This window comes from Rattus norvegicus, chromosome X, assembly GCF_036323735.1.
Source record: "Rattus norvegicus strain BN/NHsdMcwi chromosome X, GRCr8, whole genome shotgun sequence".
Classification (NCBI taxonomy): Eukaryota; Metazoa; Chordata; class Mammalia; order Rodentia; family Muridae; genus Rattus; species Rattus norvegicus.
The window spans coordinates 107716988-107737273 of NC_086039.1; the positions used below are offsets into that span (position 1 = coordinate 107716988).

At 40.9% G+C, this 20286-nt stretch overlaps 1 protein-coding gene and 1 long non-coding RNA gene across 4 annotated transcripts in view; one reads left to right on the plus strand and one right to left on the minus strand.

Moving 5' to 3' along the window:
• Positions 1–6873, minus strand: part of LOC103690886 (uncharacterized) — a 40639-nt gene extending 33766 nt beyond the window's left edge. For both annotated transcript variants that reach the window (XR_010061343.1, XR_010061342.1), the window contains exons 1-2: positions 6494–6873; positions 3002–3058 (exon numbers count right to left, since the gene is read on the minus strand). This is a non-coding gene — a long non-coding RNA (uncharacterized LOC103690886). The remainder of the gene's footprint in view (positions 1–3001; positions 3059–6493) is intronic.
• Positions 6874–7114: 241 nt separating this feature from the next.
• Positions 7115–13736, plus strand: Trap1a (tumor rejection antigen P1A). Of its 2 annotated transcripts, XM_063280301.1 has the most exons (3): positions 7115–7716; positions 12186–12369; positions 13518–13736. In XM_063280301.1, the coding sequence occupies exons 1-2, from the start codon at positions 7311–7313 to the stop codon at positions 12353–12355; spliced, it is 576 nt and encodes a 191-aa protein (XP_063136371.1). In that variant the 5' UTR covers positions 7115–7310; the 3' UTR covers positions 12356–12369; positions 13518–13736. The 2 variants fall into 2 exon arrangements, with proteins under 2 accessions (XP_063136371.1, NP_001395801.1); NM_001408872.1 differs by lacking the exon at positions 13518–13736 and having other exon boundaries at positions 7155–7716; positions 12186–12366.
• Positions 13737–20286: the final 6550 nt, after the last annotated feature.

Genomic DNA, 20286 nt, shown 5'->3' on the forward strand with positions numbered 1-20286 from the left:
CTCTGATTTTTTTCTTGCACCACTAACAGTTTCTGCCTTTGTTTGAGAACTAGAAAACAATATGTACATGTAGCAAAAGGGATCTGAAACTCAATATAGCCCCCTAAACCATGTGTAAACACTTAATAGCAACAGATGATATTTTTTCTGCAAGAGTAACACATTCTTTCTATGACAACTTAAATGTATCATAAGCTTGCATCATAGCTAATTGGCTCACACATGACTCGCAGTGCTAACACTAATGAATGGGTGAGACAGAACAGAATACATTAGGCACTTGGACTTGGACATGACACTAATGAGGACATCGAATCTAGGTAGTATGTGAGAATATCATTATCTTTCCTCTGAGATCGCCTGTTGACTCTCAGAATACCACAGCTGCAGAAAAATCATCATTCATAAAAGATAATTCTAGCATATATTGAATTAAAATTAACAACATTTCACTTTAATTATAGTCTTATTAAAGTTACACTCATGCAAATATCACATTCTACCCAATTTTATAACAGTTCTGGTATCTCAAAATTATCTCTTGTGCCCACTTTCAATCCCTTTTCCTAGCATTTTTTCTAACTATGCACACTTGTTACTTGTTAATATTTCTCATGAATCAAAACACAGCATATGTAGCTTATGTCTCTGTGTTATATGTCCAATGCCATGCAAGGACATATTAACTTTACAAAGCTGATTCAATAAGTATATTGTTCATTAGTGGATGTACATTGGGTTGTTTGATACATTTATTCCTAAGTATTTTATTAATTTTAATGTTCTATTGAGATTTTTTTTTAGCTTTAGTGTTGTTCATGGCTAATGTAAACCAAATTTCTGTCTGAATTCTCTAGGTAAGTCTTAGTGCCCATCAATGTATTATTGTCTGTCCATTCAACCTTCAGGCTTTTAATTTCCTTTTAAATAATTTGTCATCAAACCAAAATAAAAGTATATATTTATCATGTAAATATGATACTTTGAAATGGGTATACACTGGTCAAATTGATCCAATTAATGCATTAATTAGCTTAAAACATCACTTTTTACTTGGGAAATCTTAAAATCTACTCTTAGCAATTTCCAGGGATGAAGCATTATGGTTATTTTTAACATAACAAAAATGGTTTATCATCTCCTCTGCAATACTAAGTCCTTTATTTTTTTCTATTGGATATTTTCTTTATTTACATTTCAAAGGTTAGCCCCTTTCCCGGTTTCTCCTTCAGAAACCCCCTATCCCATCTCCCCCACCCCTTGCTTCTATGAGGGTGCTCCCCCACCCACCCACCCACTCCTGCCTCCTCGCCCTGACATTCCCCTACACTGGGGCATCAAGCCTTCCCAAGACCAAATGCCTCCCCTCCTATTAGTGCCTGACAGTGCCATCCTCTGCTACATATGCAGATGGAGCCATGGGTCCCTGCATGTGTACTCTTTGGTTGGTGGTTTGATCCCTGGGAGCTTTGGAAGGTCTGGTTGGTTGATATTGTTATTCTTATGGGGTTGCAAACCTCTTCATCTCTTTCAATCCTTTTTCTAACTCCTCCAACAGGTACCCTGTTCCCAGTTCAATGGTTGGTTTCGAGACTCTGTATTTGACAGGCTCTGCCAGAGCCTGTCAGGAGACAGCTATATCAGCATGCACTTCTTGGCATCAGCAATATTCTCTGGGTTTGGTGTCTGTATATGATGGGATGGATCCCCCAGGTGGGGCAGTCACTGGATGGCCTTTCCTTCAGCCTCAGCTCCACACTTTGTATCCATATTTCCCTCTGTGAATATTTTTGTTCCCCCCTTTAAGAAGGACTGAAGCATCCGCACTTTGGTCATCCTTCTTGAGCTTCATGTGGTCTGAGGATTGTATCTTGGGTAATTCGAGAATTTTGGCTAATAGTCACTTATCAGTGAGTGCATGCCATGTGTGTATTTCTGACTGGGTTACCTCAGGATGATATTTTCTAGTTCCATTCATTTGCCTAAGAATTTCATGAAGTCATTGTTTTTAATGTCTGAGTAATACTCCATTGTGTAGATGTATCACGTTTTCTGTATCCATTCCTCTGTTGAAGGACACCTATGGTCACTTGATCTTTGACAATGGAGCTAAAACCATCCAGTGGAAAAAAGGACAACATTTTCAACAAATAGTGCTGGTTCCACTGGCGATCAGCATGTAAAAGCTTTATTGTTAACTATAGTCATAGTCATTACATTGTGCAATATATTTCTTGAGTATATTCCTCCTGTTTGGCCAATAATGGCTAACCTCTATTTCCTTCTTTGTTTTAACCCTCCCCTCTGTGTGTGTGTGTGTGTGTGTGTGTGTGTGTAGATACTATGTGAACATATAGAAGTCAGAGGACAATATGCAGAAGTTAATATTCTCCTTCCATCACAAGTATCCCAGTAATCAGATTTACATTTTCAGACTTTGTGGCAAATGTCTTTACCAACTGAGACATGTTGCTGCCTCAATGCTTCTATTTTCTCCTACTTTGAAGTCATTTGTTTTGGGTTTTTTGGTTTTGTGTTTCATAGCTTATACTTTATTTTTAATAGATTCTATTACTATCATACAATATGTGTCTTTTTTCACTACATGGCTTACTTCATGTAACATAATATCTTCCAGATGCATACATTAACACAAATGAACGGATCCCCATTCCCCTGCTGTCCAAATAATATTATGCTGTATTTTTTATCCATTCTCTTCATTGACACTTAGACAAAAGCTGAAACAAAAAATTCCCTAGGTGTTAAATAATATATATGTCTGAGAATACAATGCTGAAAAGTTTAAGATTATTTTGTATATAGGGAAGTAGGAAAATGCCAATAATTCCCTCACTGGAAAGGCCTTACCCCCACACTCCCACACACCCCACCTCTCCTCACCCCACCACTCCCACCTCTTCCATCCACCCCCTCCCCCATACTATACACCCCCAGCCTGTACTCACTACAAGCTGGTCCAGGATCCTGCAGACCCCACCTGTTCCAGACTCTGCTTCATCCTTTCAGCCTGATGTGCACCCAATGCCTGGACACCCTGAGGGAGGAAACGGAAAATAAGGAACCACAGATGGATCCCAAACACACACACACACACACACACACACACACACACACACACACACACACACACAGAGAGAGAGAGAGAGAGAGAGAGAGAGAGAGAGAGAGAGAGAGAGAAATGCGTGCACAAACATATACAGGCATTTATGCATGCACCCAGTTACACACAGGCATGTATGCAGGCACACTCACAATAAGTGGTTTTTATCCTAGGAACATAACATTAGTGATCATTTGAAAATCTGTCAATATAAATTTGTGACAAAACTCATAGTCTGTAGGGCTATACATAGCAGTATAGAAATGGGCTTCGGGACTGGAACATTTCCTTGCCTTGTGACACGGAGTTCTCATAATGTGTTCAAGGTGTATGCTCTCATTTTATCCCACTGTTATCTTTGTATGTATCATTTTCTGAGTAAGACTATGTATCAAGGGCTCTCAAACATGCATTTGGTCCTCAGCATTTCTGACATTACTGGTCAGGATCCTTTTCTGATACATGCAGACTTTCTGACTATAGGTCCATTCCAAACACATCTGTTATCCTCGCAAAATTAGCATATCACAAGGCGCTGGATCTTTTGAGCATGCTCACACTACCTTTGGTGTATATAAAAACTAAACTGTTAAAAAGATGTGGATGTTTCTACTCTCAGAAACCACAGTCTGATCCATGCACCCCTTTTTATTTAATCTTATTTTTTTCCTGATTGTTTATCCTGGGTACCGTCTAAAATAAAATACAATTTATGATAGTCATAAATAAAGAAAATCTTCAATAATGAAGGGTAGCAAGGTGGCGTGGTCAATAATAGTCTTCCCTTGCAAGCATGAAAATTGAAGTTCAATCCCTAAAATCAACCTTAAAAAAAGTTAGGCATGGTGGGACATGCTCGTACTACCACTGAAGGATAGTCCGAGACTCACCGGGGTTCAGGAGTCACAGACTCTACCCAATTTTATAGGTTCCAGGCCAGTAAGAGACCCCAGGTGAGAGGAAAGATAAATAGCTCCTGTGGAATGATGCTTAAAGTTGTGTGAGGCTGTCTTCCATATATGCACAACACAGGTACACACACACACACACACACACACACACACACACACACACGAATGCACAGGTAAGCACATGCATGCAATACTTCCACATGTTTATCTGTACACAATAAACACACACAAAACCACATGAAGATCTCAAAAATTCAAAATAATACAAATCAAACCACTCTTTAAATTGAACCTACTCAACGAACTAGATATTGAAGAGCAATAGTCTTAGCTGACAGGCTATCCATAATATTAGAATAATATTCATAGTCATGCTGAAGTTCTCTTGCAGGGCCAGGCCATTCGTAGTGGATACACCTGCACACTGTTTAGTTCTTTGGACCTCTATCGGCTTGACTTATTTTTCAGGCTGAAGCCTGCATCTTAGTCGTCAAGCATGTACCTGGAACCCAGAGTCTTCCCAGATCCAGTGATTACAAACACTTAGTGCTCAATACAGCACTGTCAGGTTTTTGACCCTGTGCTCTAGGTCAATGCCAGGTGTCAGTTCAGGGACTAATGCTTCAGGCCCACCCCTAATGCCAGGTGTGTTATTGTGGCTTCAGACACAAACTTGTACAAATTCATTGACAATGAGTAAAAGATGCAATAGAAAATAAAAATTTTAAAATGCATTGTGAAGAATCAAAAAATACAACTAATTCTCCTCTGTGGCATTCAGAGGGAAACTAATAACTGTAGGTAACCACACTTAAAAAAGTAAACAATTTAATTATGATTATGTATATAAATGATATATGCTATTTGGAGCAACGTAATACTCTTTCTCTGCTTTGACAAATTCTATTTCTAAAATTTACCTTACTTATGATAACATAATAAATGCATTTATACATTTAATAATTCTAGCCTTGTGTGCACGCCTGTATTCAACAGTTGGGAAGTAGGAGGATTGGGGGTTTAAGACTATCTTATTTTGCTATTGAGTATGAGGCCACTCTGGCTAATTGTTACTCTGATAAGAGGAGCATAAGTGGGGGAGGGGTATCTCTAAACAAAAATTCAAAATTAAAAGATTAAAAATGAGAAGCTGGGCTTAAAACTACCCAAAGGAAAATAAATAAATATTATAATGAATATAAATAAAACAGACAAATTAAGAGCAAACTCAGATGTAGCTCCCTTCAAGTATCAAATCTCCTCAGAGATTATCTGGTAAGCAATATTCCAGGATTACCCTGGCATCGGAATCTCTTTTCTGACCTTTTTCCCCTGGAAGATATGTCAGGCAACTCCAAGTACTATTCTCCTGGCTTTCACTTTACATCAACATCGTCCTGGTCGTCGTCTTTGTCATCATTATCATTTCTTTTCATGTCTTTGTCATCATTATCATTTCTTTTCATGAGACAGGGTTTATCTGTGTAGCCTCAGCTGTGTAGCCTCAGGAGAACTGGAAGTCCACCTGTAGACTAGGTTGCCCTAGTGCTCAGAGATTCACCTGCCTCTGCCTCCTGCATGGTGGGATTAAAGGCTTACACCACCACCATTCTGCTTTTTTCTTAGGTTTGTAATGCAGTATATTAAGTGTTTTCCATTCATATTTTGATCATATTTGTCTTCCTCTCTGACTTTCTGCCCCAGAGGCCCCATTTACCTCTGTCTTGCCCCCTTCCTATTTCTTCACTAGCCCACTGCTGTTTTTATGTCTTACAGACTTTCTCTTTCCCATTTCAGATTTTGACACCCACACAGGGATTGTGGGTGGTGCATGCCTTTAATCTCGGCACTCAGGAGGCAGAGGCAAGCAGGTATATCTGAGTTCAAGGCATGCTTGGTCTGTAGACTTGAGTTCCAGAACAACCAATGCTGTACTGAGAAATTGTCTCAAAAAAAAAAAAAAACAACAAAAACAAAAATTTTTGTCAACCATGGCATGTTTCTCTTTCTGGTTTCATGAATCTCCTTTTTTTTAAAAACGTCTGTCACTTTTTTTTCCTCCATCATGAATCTCCTAAACACGCGCGCGTGCGCGCGCGTGCGCGCACACAGACACAGACACAGACACAGACACACACACACACACGCACACACTCACAATCTACCATGTGTTTGAAAGAAAACATGTATACATGTACTATATTAAACATAGTACGTCATTAATATGTACAGTAAAAACAAACTCTTAAATCTGAGGCCACTTGTGTCCTGAGAGCAAAACAGTCCATAGTTATACATTTGACTGTGGCTTTTTTTGGTGTTCTTATTTGAAAGTGGCCAACCAATGTCATAGCATGCAGGTACACTACAATGCCAACAAGCCTTTCCGTTACAGTCACCTGGAGGCTACTTCTGTACTTTTGCCACCCCCCTCTCGCGCCTCCTGCACTCCCCTGACCTGTGTATCTCTCGTGCTGTGTCCACCTCTTTTAGGACTCTACCCTATGTGGCTTGTGTGGCAAAACTGGTGGAGGTGAAGGACGAGACTGGACCACGAATCCCTTGGAGAAGCTTTGGAGCCTTTGAAGTTGCAGGCCATCGTATATTCGGTGTCATGAGTTTCGCTGAAATGGTCACGAACAATTTTTAATACTGTTAACACATGCAAATGGCCATTCTCTTTCTGGTGTGAGTTTGGGGATTGGTAATAACATATCGCTATGTTTTCTCATGTTAAAAGCCCTTCTGTTACAAGTTGTCCCTAGGAGACTAGGCAAAACAGGCCGATCTCTGTACCAAAGAATCTGCGGTGCAGTAACACTATTCAACAGCTCTGTTGCCACGGTAGAATGGAAGGAACCCGAGACTCAAAAAGAGGCTAGATGTGTGAAGATCCTGATCACTCATTGGGTGTGCGAGTTCTCCGGATGTTAATTTCTCAGCCAATGAGCTTAATGTTCTCGTGGGGGGTTGTGAGCCTTAGGTAGGAATTTTTGCCAGTTCTGCCAACTCTAGAATATCATTGGTGTTCAAATTTGTACCCTTCCGCGTAAAAAAGTAGTCCAGAGTTCACTCCGCCCTACCCCTCCCCCCTTCCCCGTGCTGAGTACAGAAGTCTTCCGGAGGAAGGAGGGAGGACCCCCCACCTTTGCTCTCCCAGCATGCATTGTGTAATCGCCATAGCCCTGAGCAGGTCGAAGGGGTGGGTTTCTCGCTTGCGACTCTCTGCAGTTATCTTCACTTAGTACAGCTCCCAGTTGGTGTTCTTTTGTGCCATGTCTGATAACAATAAGCCAGACAAGGCTCACAATGGCTCAGGTGGTGAAGGTGATGGAAATAGGTCCAATTTATTCGACCGGCACTCCCTGGAAGAAGTTATGCCTTATCTGGAGTGGCTTATCTTAATTGTCGCCACGACAGGTTTTCTGGCGTTCCAGTTAATCGTAGATGCCATTTATGAGGAGCAGTATGAAAGGGATGTGGCCTGGATTGCCAGGCAAAGCAAGTGCAGGTCCCCTCTCGATGAGGATGAAGACGATGAAGATGGCGACGACGATGACTTCTATGACGATGATGATGATGAGGAATTGGAGAACCTAATGGATGATGAATCAGAAGATGAGATGGGCATGGAAATGAGTGCTGGAGCTACCTGCGTCTTTGACTTAGGTACCTGTACAGGTGAGTTAACCTGTGGTCGTTACTCTAGATTCAGGTGGGGTGTATTCTTTACCCACATCTGTAGTAAAGACTACATTGCAGTTGGGGTCATTCCTGGAAGCGATTCCTATCTCTCCTGCCCATGTCTATCCCCTTTCCTCTCTAACTTGTCCTTAGCTGCCTCCTCCCATCCCCCTTCTCCTTGCTCCTGTCCTTCCTTTTCCTGCCTAGCTAGTCTCTAACTTCAGTCCATCCTCCCCCTTTCCCCTTTTCTCTCCTTGCTCCCCTCCCCCTCTGCTCGACTTTTCACGCCTGCTGCCTGCTCCCTGAAACCCTCCCCTTCCTGCTCCCTGAAACCCTCCCCTTCCGGCCTTCTGGTTCCCCCTTTTCGCGCCTTTTCTTTCCCTGATCTCCTCCCCCTTCAAGCTTCCCCATTTGTTCCTCTCCCAGAAACCCTCCTCTTCCTGTTCCCCTTTTCGCACCTTTTCTTTCCCTGAGTCCCTCTCCCTCCCTGTTTCCCTTTTAGCGCCTTACCTTTCCCTGCCCCTCTCCCCCACTGCACTTACATTTTAGCACTTCCCTCCTCCCCCTCCCTATTCCCATTTTCCTGCGCTCCCCTCCTCCACCCTGCTCCCCTTTTTGTACCTTTCCTTTACAGGACTCCCTCCCGCTCCCTGTTTCCCTTTGTGTACCTTTCCTAGCCCCGTTGTGTTCCCTCTCCCTACCCTCCTCCCCATCCTTGCTCCATTTTAGCAGCCTTACCTCTCCCTGCTCGCTGCTCTCCCCTGTTGGCCTTTTTGTGCCTTTCCTTCCCTGGCTCCCCTCCACCTTCCTACTCACCGTTTTGCTATTTACCTCTCCCTTCTCCCCCTCACTCCCACCCCCTTAAACTTTGTTCTCCAGGATCCCCTACCCCCCCTCCGAGTTTCCCTTTGCCTTTCTTGTCCCTGCCCCAGGTACCCCTCCTTTCTTCCCTTTCCTCTCCCTGCTCACAGTCATGCAGCTTTCCTCTCCTCGATGCTAACTTTTTAATGCCCTTCTTTTCCAGGATCCCCTCTCCCTCACTGTTCGCCTTTGTGTACCTTTCAGAACACTGCTCCCATTTCCTTCCCTGCTCCTAGCTCCCTGTCTCCCTTCCCACCTCTCTTTCCCATCCTTCCTTTCTCCAGCCTGTCAACCGTCTTTCTCCTCTTAGCCCCTCCCACTCCCTGCTTCCCTTACCCCTTCCATCTCACTGCTCTCCCCTGCCTGCTGTACTTCCTCCCCTAACCCCAGTTTCCATGCTTCCCTTCACTCTTTCTTGCCTTTCCCTGTCTATCTCTCCACACCTCCCTAGTCCCTCTTCCCTTTCACTCTCCCCTATGTGTCCCTCTTCCTATCTATCTTCCCCTTCCTTTCTGTCCCCTCTTCCCTTTGCTTCCTCCCCCTTTCTCACCCTACCTCCTCCATTACCCTCTTATCTTCATGCCCACTTTCTGTTCTCCCTCAATTCCCTTTCCCACTGTGCTCTTACCTCTTCCCTTTCCCCCTTTCTCCCTTATCGGCTTCTCTTCTATCTCCCCTCGTCCCCTCTCTTGCTTCTCCCTCCTCCCACTCCTCCTTTCCCTTTCCCCTGTGCCCTCTACCCTTTTGATCTTCATTTCACATACCCTTTTGGCCTTCCATCCTGCCCTTTGCCCCCAGGCCTTATGATATCCTGTGCACTGGAAATGGGAGGTCCTTCAGCAGCATGGAGGCAAGAAAAAGAGCAAAATCCCAAAGTTAGCAGGAAAGGCTGGATTATGATAAGGCCAGGTTCTGATAGTTGGAACCCAGCCAAATGGCGCCTGTAACCCTAGGTACTGAGAGAGAGAGTGTTAAAGTTCTTCATCCTTGCTGCTGCTTTTACATATTTGTAGGCCATGCTCAGAGCTTGCCCAAAGTGGGAGAGTCTGAAAACTAGTGACCAGTGTTTTATTTTGGGGACAAATTAGCATTTAGTGCTATTCCCCTAAAAACTATAACAAACAGATTAGGGATTTTGAGACCCTAGAGGTGAGAAATGGAAAAATCGGTCCTGTGAAAGTTTTTTGTTTTTTTTTTTTTTTTATTAACTTGAGTATTTCTTATATACATTTCGAGTGTTATTCCCTTTCCCGGTTTCCGGGCAAACATCCTCCCCCTCCCCTTCCTTATGGGTGTTCCCCTCCCAACCCTCCCCCCATTGCTGCCCTCCCCCCAACAGTCTAGTTCACTGGGGGTTCAGTCTTAGCAGGACCCAGGGCTTCCCCTTCCACTGGTGCTCTTACTAGGATATTCTTTGCTACCTATGAGGTCAGAGTCCAGGTTCAGTCCATGTATAGTCTTTAGGTAGTGGCTTAGTCCCTGGAAGCTCTAGTTGCTTGGCTTTGTTGTTCATAAGGGGTCTCGAGCCCCTTCTAGCTCTTCCAGTTCTTTCTCTGATTCCTTCAACGGGGGTCCTGTTCTCAGTTCAGTGGTTTGCTGCTGGCATTCGCCTCTGTATTTGCTGTATTCTGGCTGTGTCTCTCAGGAGCGATCTACATCCGGCTCCTGTCAGTCTGCACTTCTTTGCTTCATCCATCTTGTCTAATTGGGTGGCTACATATTTATGGGCCACATGTGGGGCAGACTCTGAATGGGTGTTCCTTCAGTCTCTGTTTTAATCTTTGCCTCTCTCTTCCCTGCCAAGGGTATTCTTGTTCCCCTTTTAAAGAAGGAGTGAAGCATTCACATTTTGATCATCCGTCTTGAGTTTCATTTGTTCTAGGCATCTAGGGTAATTCAAGCATTTGGGCTAATAGCCACTTATCAATGAGTGCATACCATGTATGTCTTTCTGTGATTGGGTTAGCTCACTCAGGATGATATTTTCCAGGTCCAACCATTTGCCTACGAATTTCATAAACTCGTTGTTTTTGATAGCTGAGTAATATTCCATTGTGTAGATGTACCACATTTTCTGTTTCCATCCCTCTGTTGAAGGGCATCTGGGTTCTTTCCAGCTTCTGGCTATTTATTATAAATAAGGCTGCGATGAACATAGTGGAGCACGTGTCTTTTTTATATGTTGGGGCATCTTTTGGGTATATGCCCAAGAGAGGTATAGCTGGATCCTCAAGTAGTTCAATGTCCAATTTTCTGAGGTACCTCCAGACTGATTTCCAGAATGGTTTTACCAGTCTGCAATCCCACCAACAATGGAGGAGTGTTCCTCTTTCTCAGCATCCTCGCCAGCATCTGCTGTCACCTGAGTTTTTGATCTTAGCCATTCTCACTGGTGTGAGGTGAAATCTCAGGGTTGTTTTGATTTGCATTTCCCTTATGATTAAAGATGTTGAACATTTCTTTAGGTGTTTCTCAGCCATTCGGCATTCCTCAGCTGTGAATTGTTTGTTTAGCTCTGAACCCCATTTTTTAATAGGGTTATTTGTCTCCCTGCGGTCTAACTTCTTGAGTTCTTTGTATATTTTGGATATAAGGCCTCTATCTGTTGTAGGATTGGTAAAGATCTTTTCCCAATCTGTTGGTTGCCGTTTTGTCCTAACCACAGTGTCCTTTGCCTTACAGAAGCTTTGCAGTTTTATGAGATCCCATTTGTCGATTCTTGATCTTAGAGCATAAGCCATTGGTGTTTTGTTCAGGAAATTTTTTCCAGTGCCCATGTGTTCCAGATGCTTCCCTAGTTTTTCTTCTATTAGTTTGAGTGTGTCTGGTTTGATGTGGAGGTCCTTGATCTACTTGGACTTAAGCTTTGTACAGGGTGATAAGCATGGATCGATCTGAATTCTTCTACATGTTGACCTCCAGTTGAACCAGCACCATTTGCTGAAAATGCTATCTTTTTTCCATTGGATGGTTTTGGCTCCTTTGTCAAAAATCAAGTGACCATAGGTGTGTGGGTTCATTTCTGGGTCTTCAATTCTATTCCATTGGTCTATCTGTCTGTCTCTGTACCAATACCATGCAGTTTTTATCACTATTGCTCTGTAATACTGCTTGAGTTCAGGGATAGTGATTCCCCCTGAAGTCCTTTTATTGTTGAGGATAGTTTTAGCTATCCTGGGTTTTTTGTTATTCCAGATGAATTTGCAAATTGTTCTGTCTAACTCTTTGAAGAATTGGATTGGTATTTTGATGGGGATTGCATTGAATCTGTAGATCGCTTTTGGTAGGATGGCCATTTTTACTATATTAATCCTGCCAATCCATGAGCATGGGAGATCTTTCCATCTTCTGAGGACTTCTTCAATTTCTTTCTTCAGAGTCTTGAAGTTCTTATTGTACAGATCTTTTACTTGCTTGGTTAAAGTGAAGGTTTTTTTGTTTTGTTTTTTTTTAGGCTGTCACTTGGGACCACAGCATTGCTAAAATACTCTTTCTCACATATTCATATTCTCCAGGTTTTCCTGACTCTCATTTAAGGAAGAACGAAATGAAATGTAAGGTGATTTATTTCTTACAGCACCCTAATTTCCTAATGTCTATACCAGTGCACTCTAAGGCAACCATGTGCTGTGGGTGTGAAAATGCTGATGAAGAGGTTGCAATGGAGGAAGAGGAGGAGGAGGAGGAAGAAGATGATGACGATGATGATGACGATGAAATTGAAAACCTGGATGGAGATCCTAAAAATAATCTGGACTTTGCAGATGGCCCCTAATCTTAGGGATGCAGGTACTGGCTTTACTAACTAACCATTCCTAACATTCCTGTAGCTAAGAGCATCATCTGTTTAAAAATACTATTGGTTAGCTAAACATTTGTAAATTTTTTGTATTACTAAATATTAGACTAATACAGTAAGCAGTTTAATAGCCATAAGTTAAACAAGAGTTAATAGTATCTAGATGCTTGTCCCTTAGATTGTAACTAGATTACTTAGTACAGATGAGAAGTTGTTAGACTTAGTAGTGGAGACCAGTAAAGGATCATGCAGTGAAATGTGGCCATGGAAATCACATAGTATCACATATTGTTCTTATAGTACCTTTGAAACAGGTGATAACAGCTGGCAAATTAAGTGTTTGAAGAAATTTCACATGCTGTGGTTCATATGTAAATTATCAGCCTAACTTTAATATTTCAAATGACATGAAACTAAAAAAATAGATTTTGTTTATACTGAATTGGGAATCAGCCATTATATCTTCATGTTCATCTTTCTCTCTTTTTGTTTCTGGTTTTTTTCCATTTCGAGATCTGTGATTTTAAAGAGATGAAAATCTCTTAAAATTTTCTTCATCTTTTAATTTTTTTTTTTTTTTTGAGCTGAGGACTGGACTGAACCCATGGCCTTGCGCTTGCTAGGCAAGCGCTCTACTACTGAGCTAAATCCCCAACCCCTTCATTTAATTTCTTTAACTTTAGTTTTTCATTTAAAATGAGATTAAAATTGTAATTCGATTTTAATTTTTAAATTTCTTAAAGTCTTTTTTAAAAAGATGAAAGTCTCATTTTGAGGAGATGATAGTGGAGTAACTGGGAGGCTTAGGGAATGTGTGTGGTTGGTATATAACCATAAGAAAATTTGTTCTTTGAGAATCAGTCAGAAAGGAACACCAGGCCTTGACGAGTGGTTACCAGTAGGATAGTGAGGTCAATATAATCAGATTATGGAAGCTACCAAACTCATGAATACTCTAATACCTAAGGATCTGTTAGGGAAACAGCAGGGAAATTTGAATACTCTAATACCTAAGGATCTGTTAGGGAAACAGCAGGGAAATATTGAGAGACAATGGTAATACATAGAATTGACAAGAGTGTCAGGAGTACATTCTAAGGAAATACAAGTGTTGCTTATCTCTTATTTCCTCCTACAGTTGCAAAGCCCAGAAGAAAGAAATGGATGGAGGAAGAAGAAGTGGTTTTTTTTTCCATTCATTGTCTAATTTTTAGTAGTCCATAAAATTAATTTTGTTCTAAAGTTCATTATACACAGATATCACCAACAGACATCTGACTACATGATGAACTTTTATATAGATACATAGGATTACTTTTGTTCATGTTAAAAATAAAAGTTTGACTTGCATACACTACAGTTGTTTCATGTTAACATCAATCCACATTTTTAAATATCTCTGTGCTTTTGCCTCATCTTGCAAAGGAAAAGCAGCTAGCTTACCAGGACACTAAGCTAATGCTGATGGGTAAGTATGAAGCAGCAGCAGCAGGAGCAGCTGGAAGTTTGCTAGAAGTGTATATTCTCAGACTCTACTCTAGACGTATTGAGTCAGAGATCCTTAAAGTGGACTTTCAGTCGAGATTTCTTAAGTGCTCTGAACACTTGAACCTTGGAGCACCACTGGTTTGCAGCAACAGGGGGAAAGGCTATGCAGAGCCAGCCTTCATTAACTTGGTAGGTGTTGTGCTTGTGATTTGAATATTAACTAAGGGCTGAGATGTTGCGGTTTGTTAGACCAGTTGGGAGGTGATGGAATGAATAGTAAGTGGGACATTTTTGAAAAGATGTTAGTACATTTGAGACGCGCCCTTGAAGGAGATATCAGAACGCTGACCACTTCTGCTTTTGCTTCCTTGCTGCCATAAGCCAAGGCAGTTCAACCCACTACATCTTCCTTCCCTGGTGGAATGGCTTGTCACCAGCAAGTGCAGACCTGCTGAAAGGATGTTGCTTATTTCCCAGGGCAGCTGTAACACAATTATGAGCTGGGTAGCTTCAAATGATAGATGTTCATTCATTTGCTTAGAGTTTTGAAAGTTGTAAATCTACGATTATGTTGTTAGCAGAATTGATTCTTTCTGGAGGTGGTAAGAGGAATCTTGTCTTTTCCTCTCGCTATGCTGACTTGTGGAGGTTGACACCAATTTTTGGCAACAGTTGGGTTGCAAATGTAACATTCTAATCTTTTTCTCCATCCTCATATAGTGTTTTGCTTTGGATCTCTGTCTCTAGGACTCTTCTTTATTGGGGTGCCAGTCAGTGAATGAAGGGTCCATCTTTATCCCCTATTACTTCATCTTAACGTTATATATGTAAATGGTCTTTGATCACATCTAGGGAGTCTAATTCTTGCCCCTATAGTATATACCTGTGATAGCATATATCTGTAATAAACCATTTAAATCATTAAGGTGTTAGGGGAGGCCCCAGCGATGACTATTAGGACATGGTTCATAAGCACTTGGAAATCTTAATTCTAGTCAGCAGGGGTTACACTCAGGTAGATATTTAAGGACCCAAGTGTAGCCATAAGCATTTAGAGCAAGAGGCTTTTAATGGCAAAAGCCATGTCCTCAGTATTTCATTATGTAGCTGCAGAGAGAGGTTTATGCACAAGCTAGCAGTTTAACAAAAGCTGAGATAAGCAGTTATCTGGAGAGGGTTCAGTTCAAGCAGGCTGTTTAGCAGAAACTAAGTTAGCTGGGTGTCTTGACCTCAGGTTCCCAGAATAGAGTTAGATGTTTTCCCCTAGAATTCTCCATCAAGGAGATAAAAGTTCAGTTAAAACTGAAGTAGTCTCAATAAGATTACAAGATGGAGGAACTTCTGCAATGTCTTGCAAAGGTACAAAGATTGGGTGATGACCATGAAATACAGAGAATAGAAAAACTAAAACAATCTACTACATTTGTAATGAAAGGCATGGACACACTCAAAACACGCTTGCGTGTATCCTTCTTTATATAATGTTTATCTTTTTCATAATTCCTTGTGAATATTGTTTGTATCATTTAATGTGTGCATAAATATGCATGTGTTTATGAGCAAATATATGTGTATTACAAACATTCAGAAAGAATTATGAAAAGGATAAAGCACCATATGAAAGACAGTGGTTAAGATTTGTGGAACAAAGGGTAGAATTCACCTGGGGACATGCAAAGTGAATTTTAATTCTTTTTATAAATGTGCTGTTAGGGTGGATAATGAGCTCATGGTTATAATATTCTCCCTACTTTTTTTTTACAGGCTTGGAACCTTTTCTAAATTAAAGAAGAAATGTAAGAGAAGTCTGCTTAAGAAGCCAGCCTCAGGAAAATGAGTGACGCAGTTGACCAGAGTAAAGGATTTGAGAAGGTAAGGATCATGTACTTGAAAAGAAATCTAGCCTCTACATTTAGTTAAGGCTGCCTAGATTACTGCTTATCACCTTCAATAGCATTTCACATGTTAAATAGCAGTACATTTCATATCATAGTTTATATTAATTTTTATATATGATTATTTCTTCACTCCATAGAAGGTGAACTTCTAAAGGATTCAGATTACACATGAATTTGTGTGTATCTTCTAGTCCAACTGCACTTCATTTTTATTTTAAGGAAGTGTTTGAAGTGCTCGACAATCGTCTGGTTTTTGTATAGATGTTCCTTAACTTTAGCATCCATCAGTGTCTTTAGAGACTGGAACTTTTAGAATCCCTGACATCTTTCTCCTCTTTGATAAAGCTAAAATCTATCTTATAGTAACCAGAAAAATTTAAATCTAGGCAGTGTGAGCAAGGGAGCAGAAAATCTACCAAAGTGACCAATCCATAGGTAAGAAGGTTTTTATTAGGGATGTGAGACACAGAAGAGTTAGCAGTTTGGGGAAGTACAAAGCAGCTAGGGCTCCCTCTGTGGGGCAGAGGAGAGGGGCACTGTCACGGGCAGAGAAAAAGCAGCAGTGGGAAAAAACTTCCTGGGTTCAAAAAAAAAAAATAAAGCTGCTAGCTGCAAAGTGAGATGAAGGAATCCTGTGAACTGAAATAGCCTGGAAGTGTAGGTGATGGGGGAGGGACTCACAGCCCAGAGACTTTTGCGTGCTATGGTCAATAAGGAAGTGGCTTTTCCTGGAAGAGAGAATCCTTTTACAGATTCCTGAGGAATGATAAAAGTTAACAAAGCAGTCCTGTACTGCAGCCTGAACTGAGCACAAGACTTGTCATTTTGAGGTTCCTTTTAGACATAACAGGCAGCTCTTCCTTTGTGATGTTATTGAATTCATAACTGCCATTCCCATTGTGTTGCTATAATTTGAATCTGAAGTATATACCAAAGGCCTGTGTGTTTAAGGTTTAATCCTTACTCTTTAATGTTTTTAGGGGAAATGATGACATGTTTAAGAAGTTGGCCCTATTGGCAGGTCTTAGATTATTGGCTCTGGGAAATACGGGAGCTTGTTCTCTTTGCCTTGATGTGGTTTGTTGTTTTCTAAGTACCTTAATGATAGCAGGGGCCCAACCTCTTAAATAAGGGAGCATATTCTTAGAGGTTGCTATCTTAGCATTTGGACTGAATCAATGGAGAGGATCCTGAATACTTCTTGGATGCTGGGGCCTTGGTCTACTAGGGCAGCATACATAGACCCCAGATACAGGGACTATATTTGAGGGCAAGAATGTCTATATTCTTAACAGTCACCCTTAAATTTCATAATGTTTGAAGCTGAAGAGATGGCTCAACATTTTAAGAGTCCTTGCTTCACCTGCAAAGGACCTGGGTTCGCTTCCCACCTACCATGCGGTAGGTATCTCAGAAGCTGCTGTAACTCTACTTCCAGGGGACCCAGTATTTGTCTTCCTCCTCTACAGTAACTAGGCACACACATGGTACACAAAACACACAAGAAGGTAAACTCTCATTCGCATAAAAGAAAGCAAATCATCATGAGCAGCTAGACTTGGGTGCCCTGAATTGAACTCAGGTCCTCTGGAAGGACTTTACCAAGTGCTCTTAACCACTGAGCCATTTCTACGGCACAAAATAAAATAAATCTTTAAAAGCCCTTCATAAGTAAAGGAGATCCTGTTATACATGCCAGGCGATGCTGGAGTACCTAGGAAAGACATTAAAGTTGTCAACAGGCAGAAGACAGGAAGGAAAGAGCTCTTAGGTTAAGAATTTCACTTGAGTTTTTTACAAGAAAAGTAGCGGATGGAGGTTGAAAAGCTCTGCATTGTTTTTTTTTTTTTTTTTTTTTTGGTTCTTTTTTTCGGAGCTGGGGACCGAACCCAGGGCCTTGCGCTTCCTAGGTAAGCGCTCTACCACTGAGCTAAATCCCCAGCCCAAGCTCTGCATTGTTTATTTTCAATAGTTTCGCATTTATCTGGTACCTGGCTCTGGGATGACTAGGGCAGAGGAATATTTCCTCCTAGGATGTAAGTCAAAGAAAGGAAGAGAGAACTTACTGCTTGGTTAATTTATGTATTAAAAGGCATGCTTTGGTGGGGCCTTTATTAACTTTGAGAATTGGTTACCCCAGGGAGGGACAGTTTCCTGTCTTCCAGGCAGTGAGGTGTATGACTTCAGTTTTTTCACTTGTGAAAACATTAGTGGTTTAAAAAAAACTGAAAATGTTTATAGTTAAATTTATCCTCTCGTGCTTGGCATCATGATGGAGAGTCTTAGAGGGTAGGATTCCAAATATTTTATTATGGGGAATTTTTAAAAAGGGAACATAAGTAAACGGAATCTCTGAAGGCCAATTCTTAACCAGATTCCCCTGTTTTACAGTTAGCAAAATAAAGTAGGTCAGCAGCTTTTGAGAAGTGTAATATCTTAGTAGAAGTGTAAGGTGTGGTAGAAAGTAATCAGGAGGAGGCCAGGTCCGTCAGTTAGGTTGTTACGGATATGAACACACAAGGTAGGAAAGAACAAGGTAATGTTAATGATGCTTGAGTGCCAACTGGGGAAAGAATGGATGTGGTTGGAGTTATAAACTGTGGTGCATGATGGGAATCTAGGAGAGAGTAGTGAGGATCGAGTATTTGGCTTATAGAAGACAGGTGCATTCTAGGGAGAGCAAATGTTTTTCACAGTCCAGAAAATTGAATGGAAGGCTTCATTCATGTCAGGCATGTGCTATTATTCCATTGAGCTTCATCAGGGTCTCGTTGTTTCCAGACTGGCCTGGAACTCACTCTAGCCAGCTGCCCAAAAATGTGCCATCCTCCAGCTTTAGCCATCTGAGTAGCTGTGATTAGACTTGTCCCACCAGGTCCAGCAGAGGTAGCTTGTAACAAATGGAACAGATTTGCCTTTATGCAGAGGAGCTGTAGGGAAGAAAAGACGTCTCAACGCACGTTGGTTTCGTGGCTAACAGACACACTCTCAACAACACATAGATTATCGAAATAAAAGTGTACAAATTAGTGTAAATTTTATATGGTGCAAGAATCTCCAGGGATCAAGACTCAAATCGGTGGAATTTGTGTAATTTTGCACTTACATTTGTCAAGAGTGGACAGTAATATAGAATAGACAGAGGAAGCTTGATCCAGGGTAATAAGCCCAGGGAAATTTAGCAAGGTTTCCTTTTTTTTCTGATTAAACTAAGAGCCTTACACTTGCTAGATAAATGCTTTGCCACTGAGATAAATACTCAGCCTATATTTTTTATTTTGATACAAAGTTTTATTAAGTTAGTTAGGTTGCCCACGAGCTTACTCTAAAGACCAGACGACTCACAAATGTGTGATTCTCTTGCCTTAGCCTCCAGAATAGCCATGAAGACAGGATTGTGCCACTACGCCTGGTGTTCCTTGGCTTCTAGTTATAATTCATAGCTATTTGATCTTCCTAAATTTGTGAGCTTTGTAATTTTACAGCTTCAACAAAACTATATTTCATAAAAGGAGGCAGAAGCTCTTTCAGACATAGAAACATTTTATGAAATTACTTTGTAGTAATTTAGTAAATGTTCCTATTTCTGTATTTGCACAGTTCAGGAGAATTTTAGCATTAGTTTTTTTACACACACTTTAAAGAATTTTATTGATTTTTATGTGTTTGAGGGTTTGTCTGCATAGTGAGTGCGGGGTTCAGAAACAGCCATTAGATTCCCTGGTACTGGAGTTACAGAAGGTTGGTTGGGAGCCCAGTAATGGGTGCTCAAAGTCCAGCCTGGATTATCCCTGCAAGACTAGTTTGTGTTCTTCACTGCTCAGCCATCTCTCTCCTGGCCCCAACCCACTTTGTAAAATGCTTTCAGGACTGATAGTGATTTTCGTATCTTTAGTATGTTTTATCATGTTTCACTTGCATATATTTCTTCCTAAAGGTTAGTTCTCATTTAGGTTAGATCATTTTATAGGTGATATGGCATAGTTATTTGAAACTGAAAATTCATGGAATTAATCTCAGTTTTCTACCAGCAATAAATAAATTAGACCTGATTTTTTTTTTGCTACCCAAACTCTATGTGTGTATATTATATTGAGCTTACCACATTGAAGCAGCACTGAACCATATACATACATTATATATAATATACATATTATATATACATATATATAAACATAAACCATAAAACTAGTCAAAATAGCTATTTTCCCAAGAAAAAAACTTCACCTTAAAAGGGACATATGAAGGCCGGAGAGATGGCTCACAGACTGAAGAGGGCATCAGATCCCATTACAGGTGGTTGTGAGCCACCATGTGGTTGCTGGGATTTGAACTCAGGACCTCTGGAAGAGCAGCTAGTGCTCTTAACCTCTGAGCCATCTATCCAGACACACACGTAATTTTAAAATTCAGGTAAAAATCAAATTAAGAGACCCCTCAAAGTACAATTTCTTCTGTATGTAAAGCATTCACATATAAACAAGGATATGTGTTCTGTTCATGTGTTTTTATTTTCTTTCT

Excerpts from the sequence above, each read along its gene's own strand:
- Trap1a (XM_063280301.1), top strand. The coding sequence starts at position 7,311 with ATGTCTGATAACAATAAGCCAGACAAGGCTCACAATGGCTCAGGTGGT. Across the intron at positions 7,717-12,185 it reads TGACTTAGGTACCTGTACAG|TGCACTCTAAGGCAACCATG; the intron begins GTGAGTTAACCT and ends TGTCTATACCAG.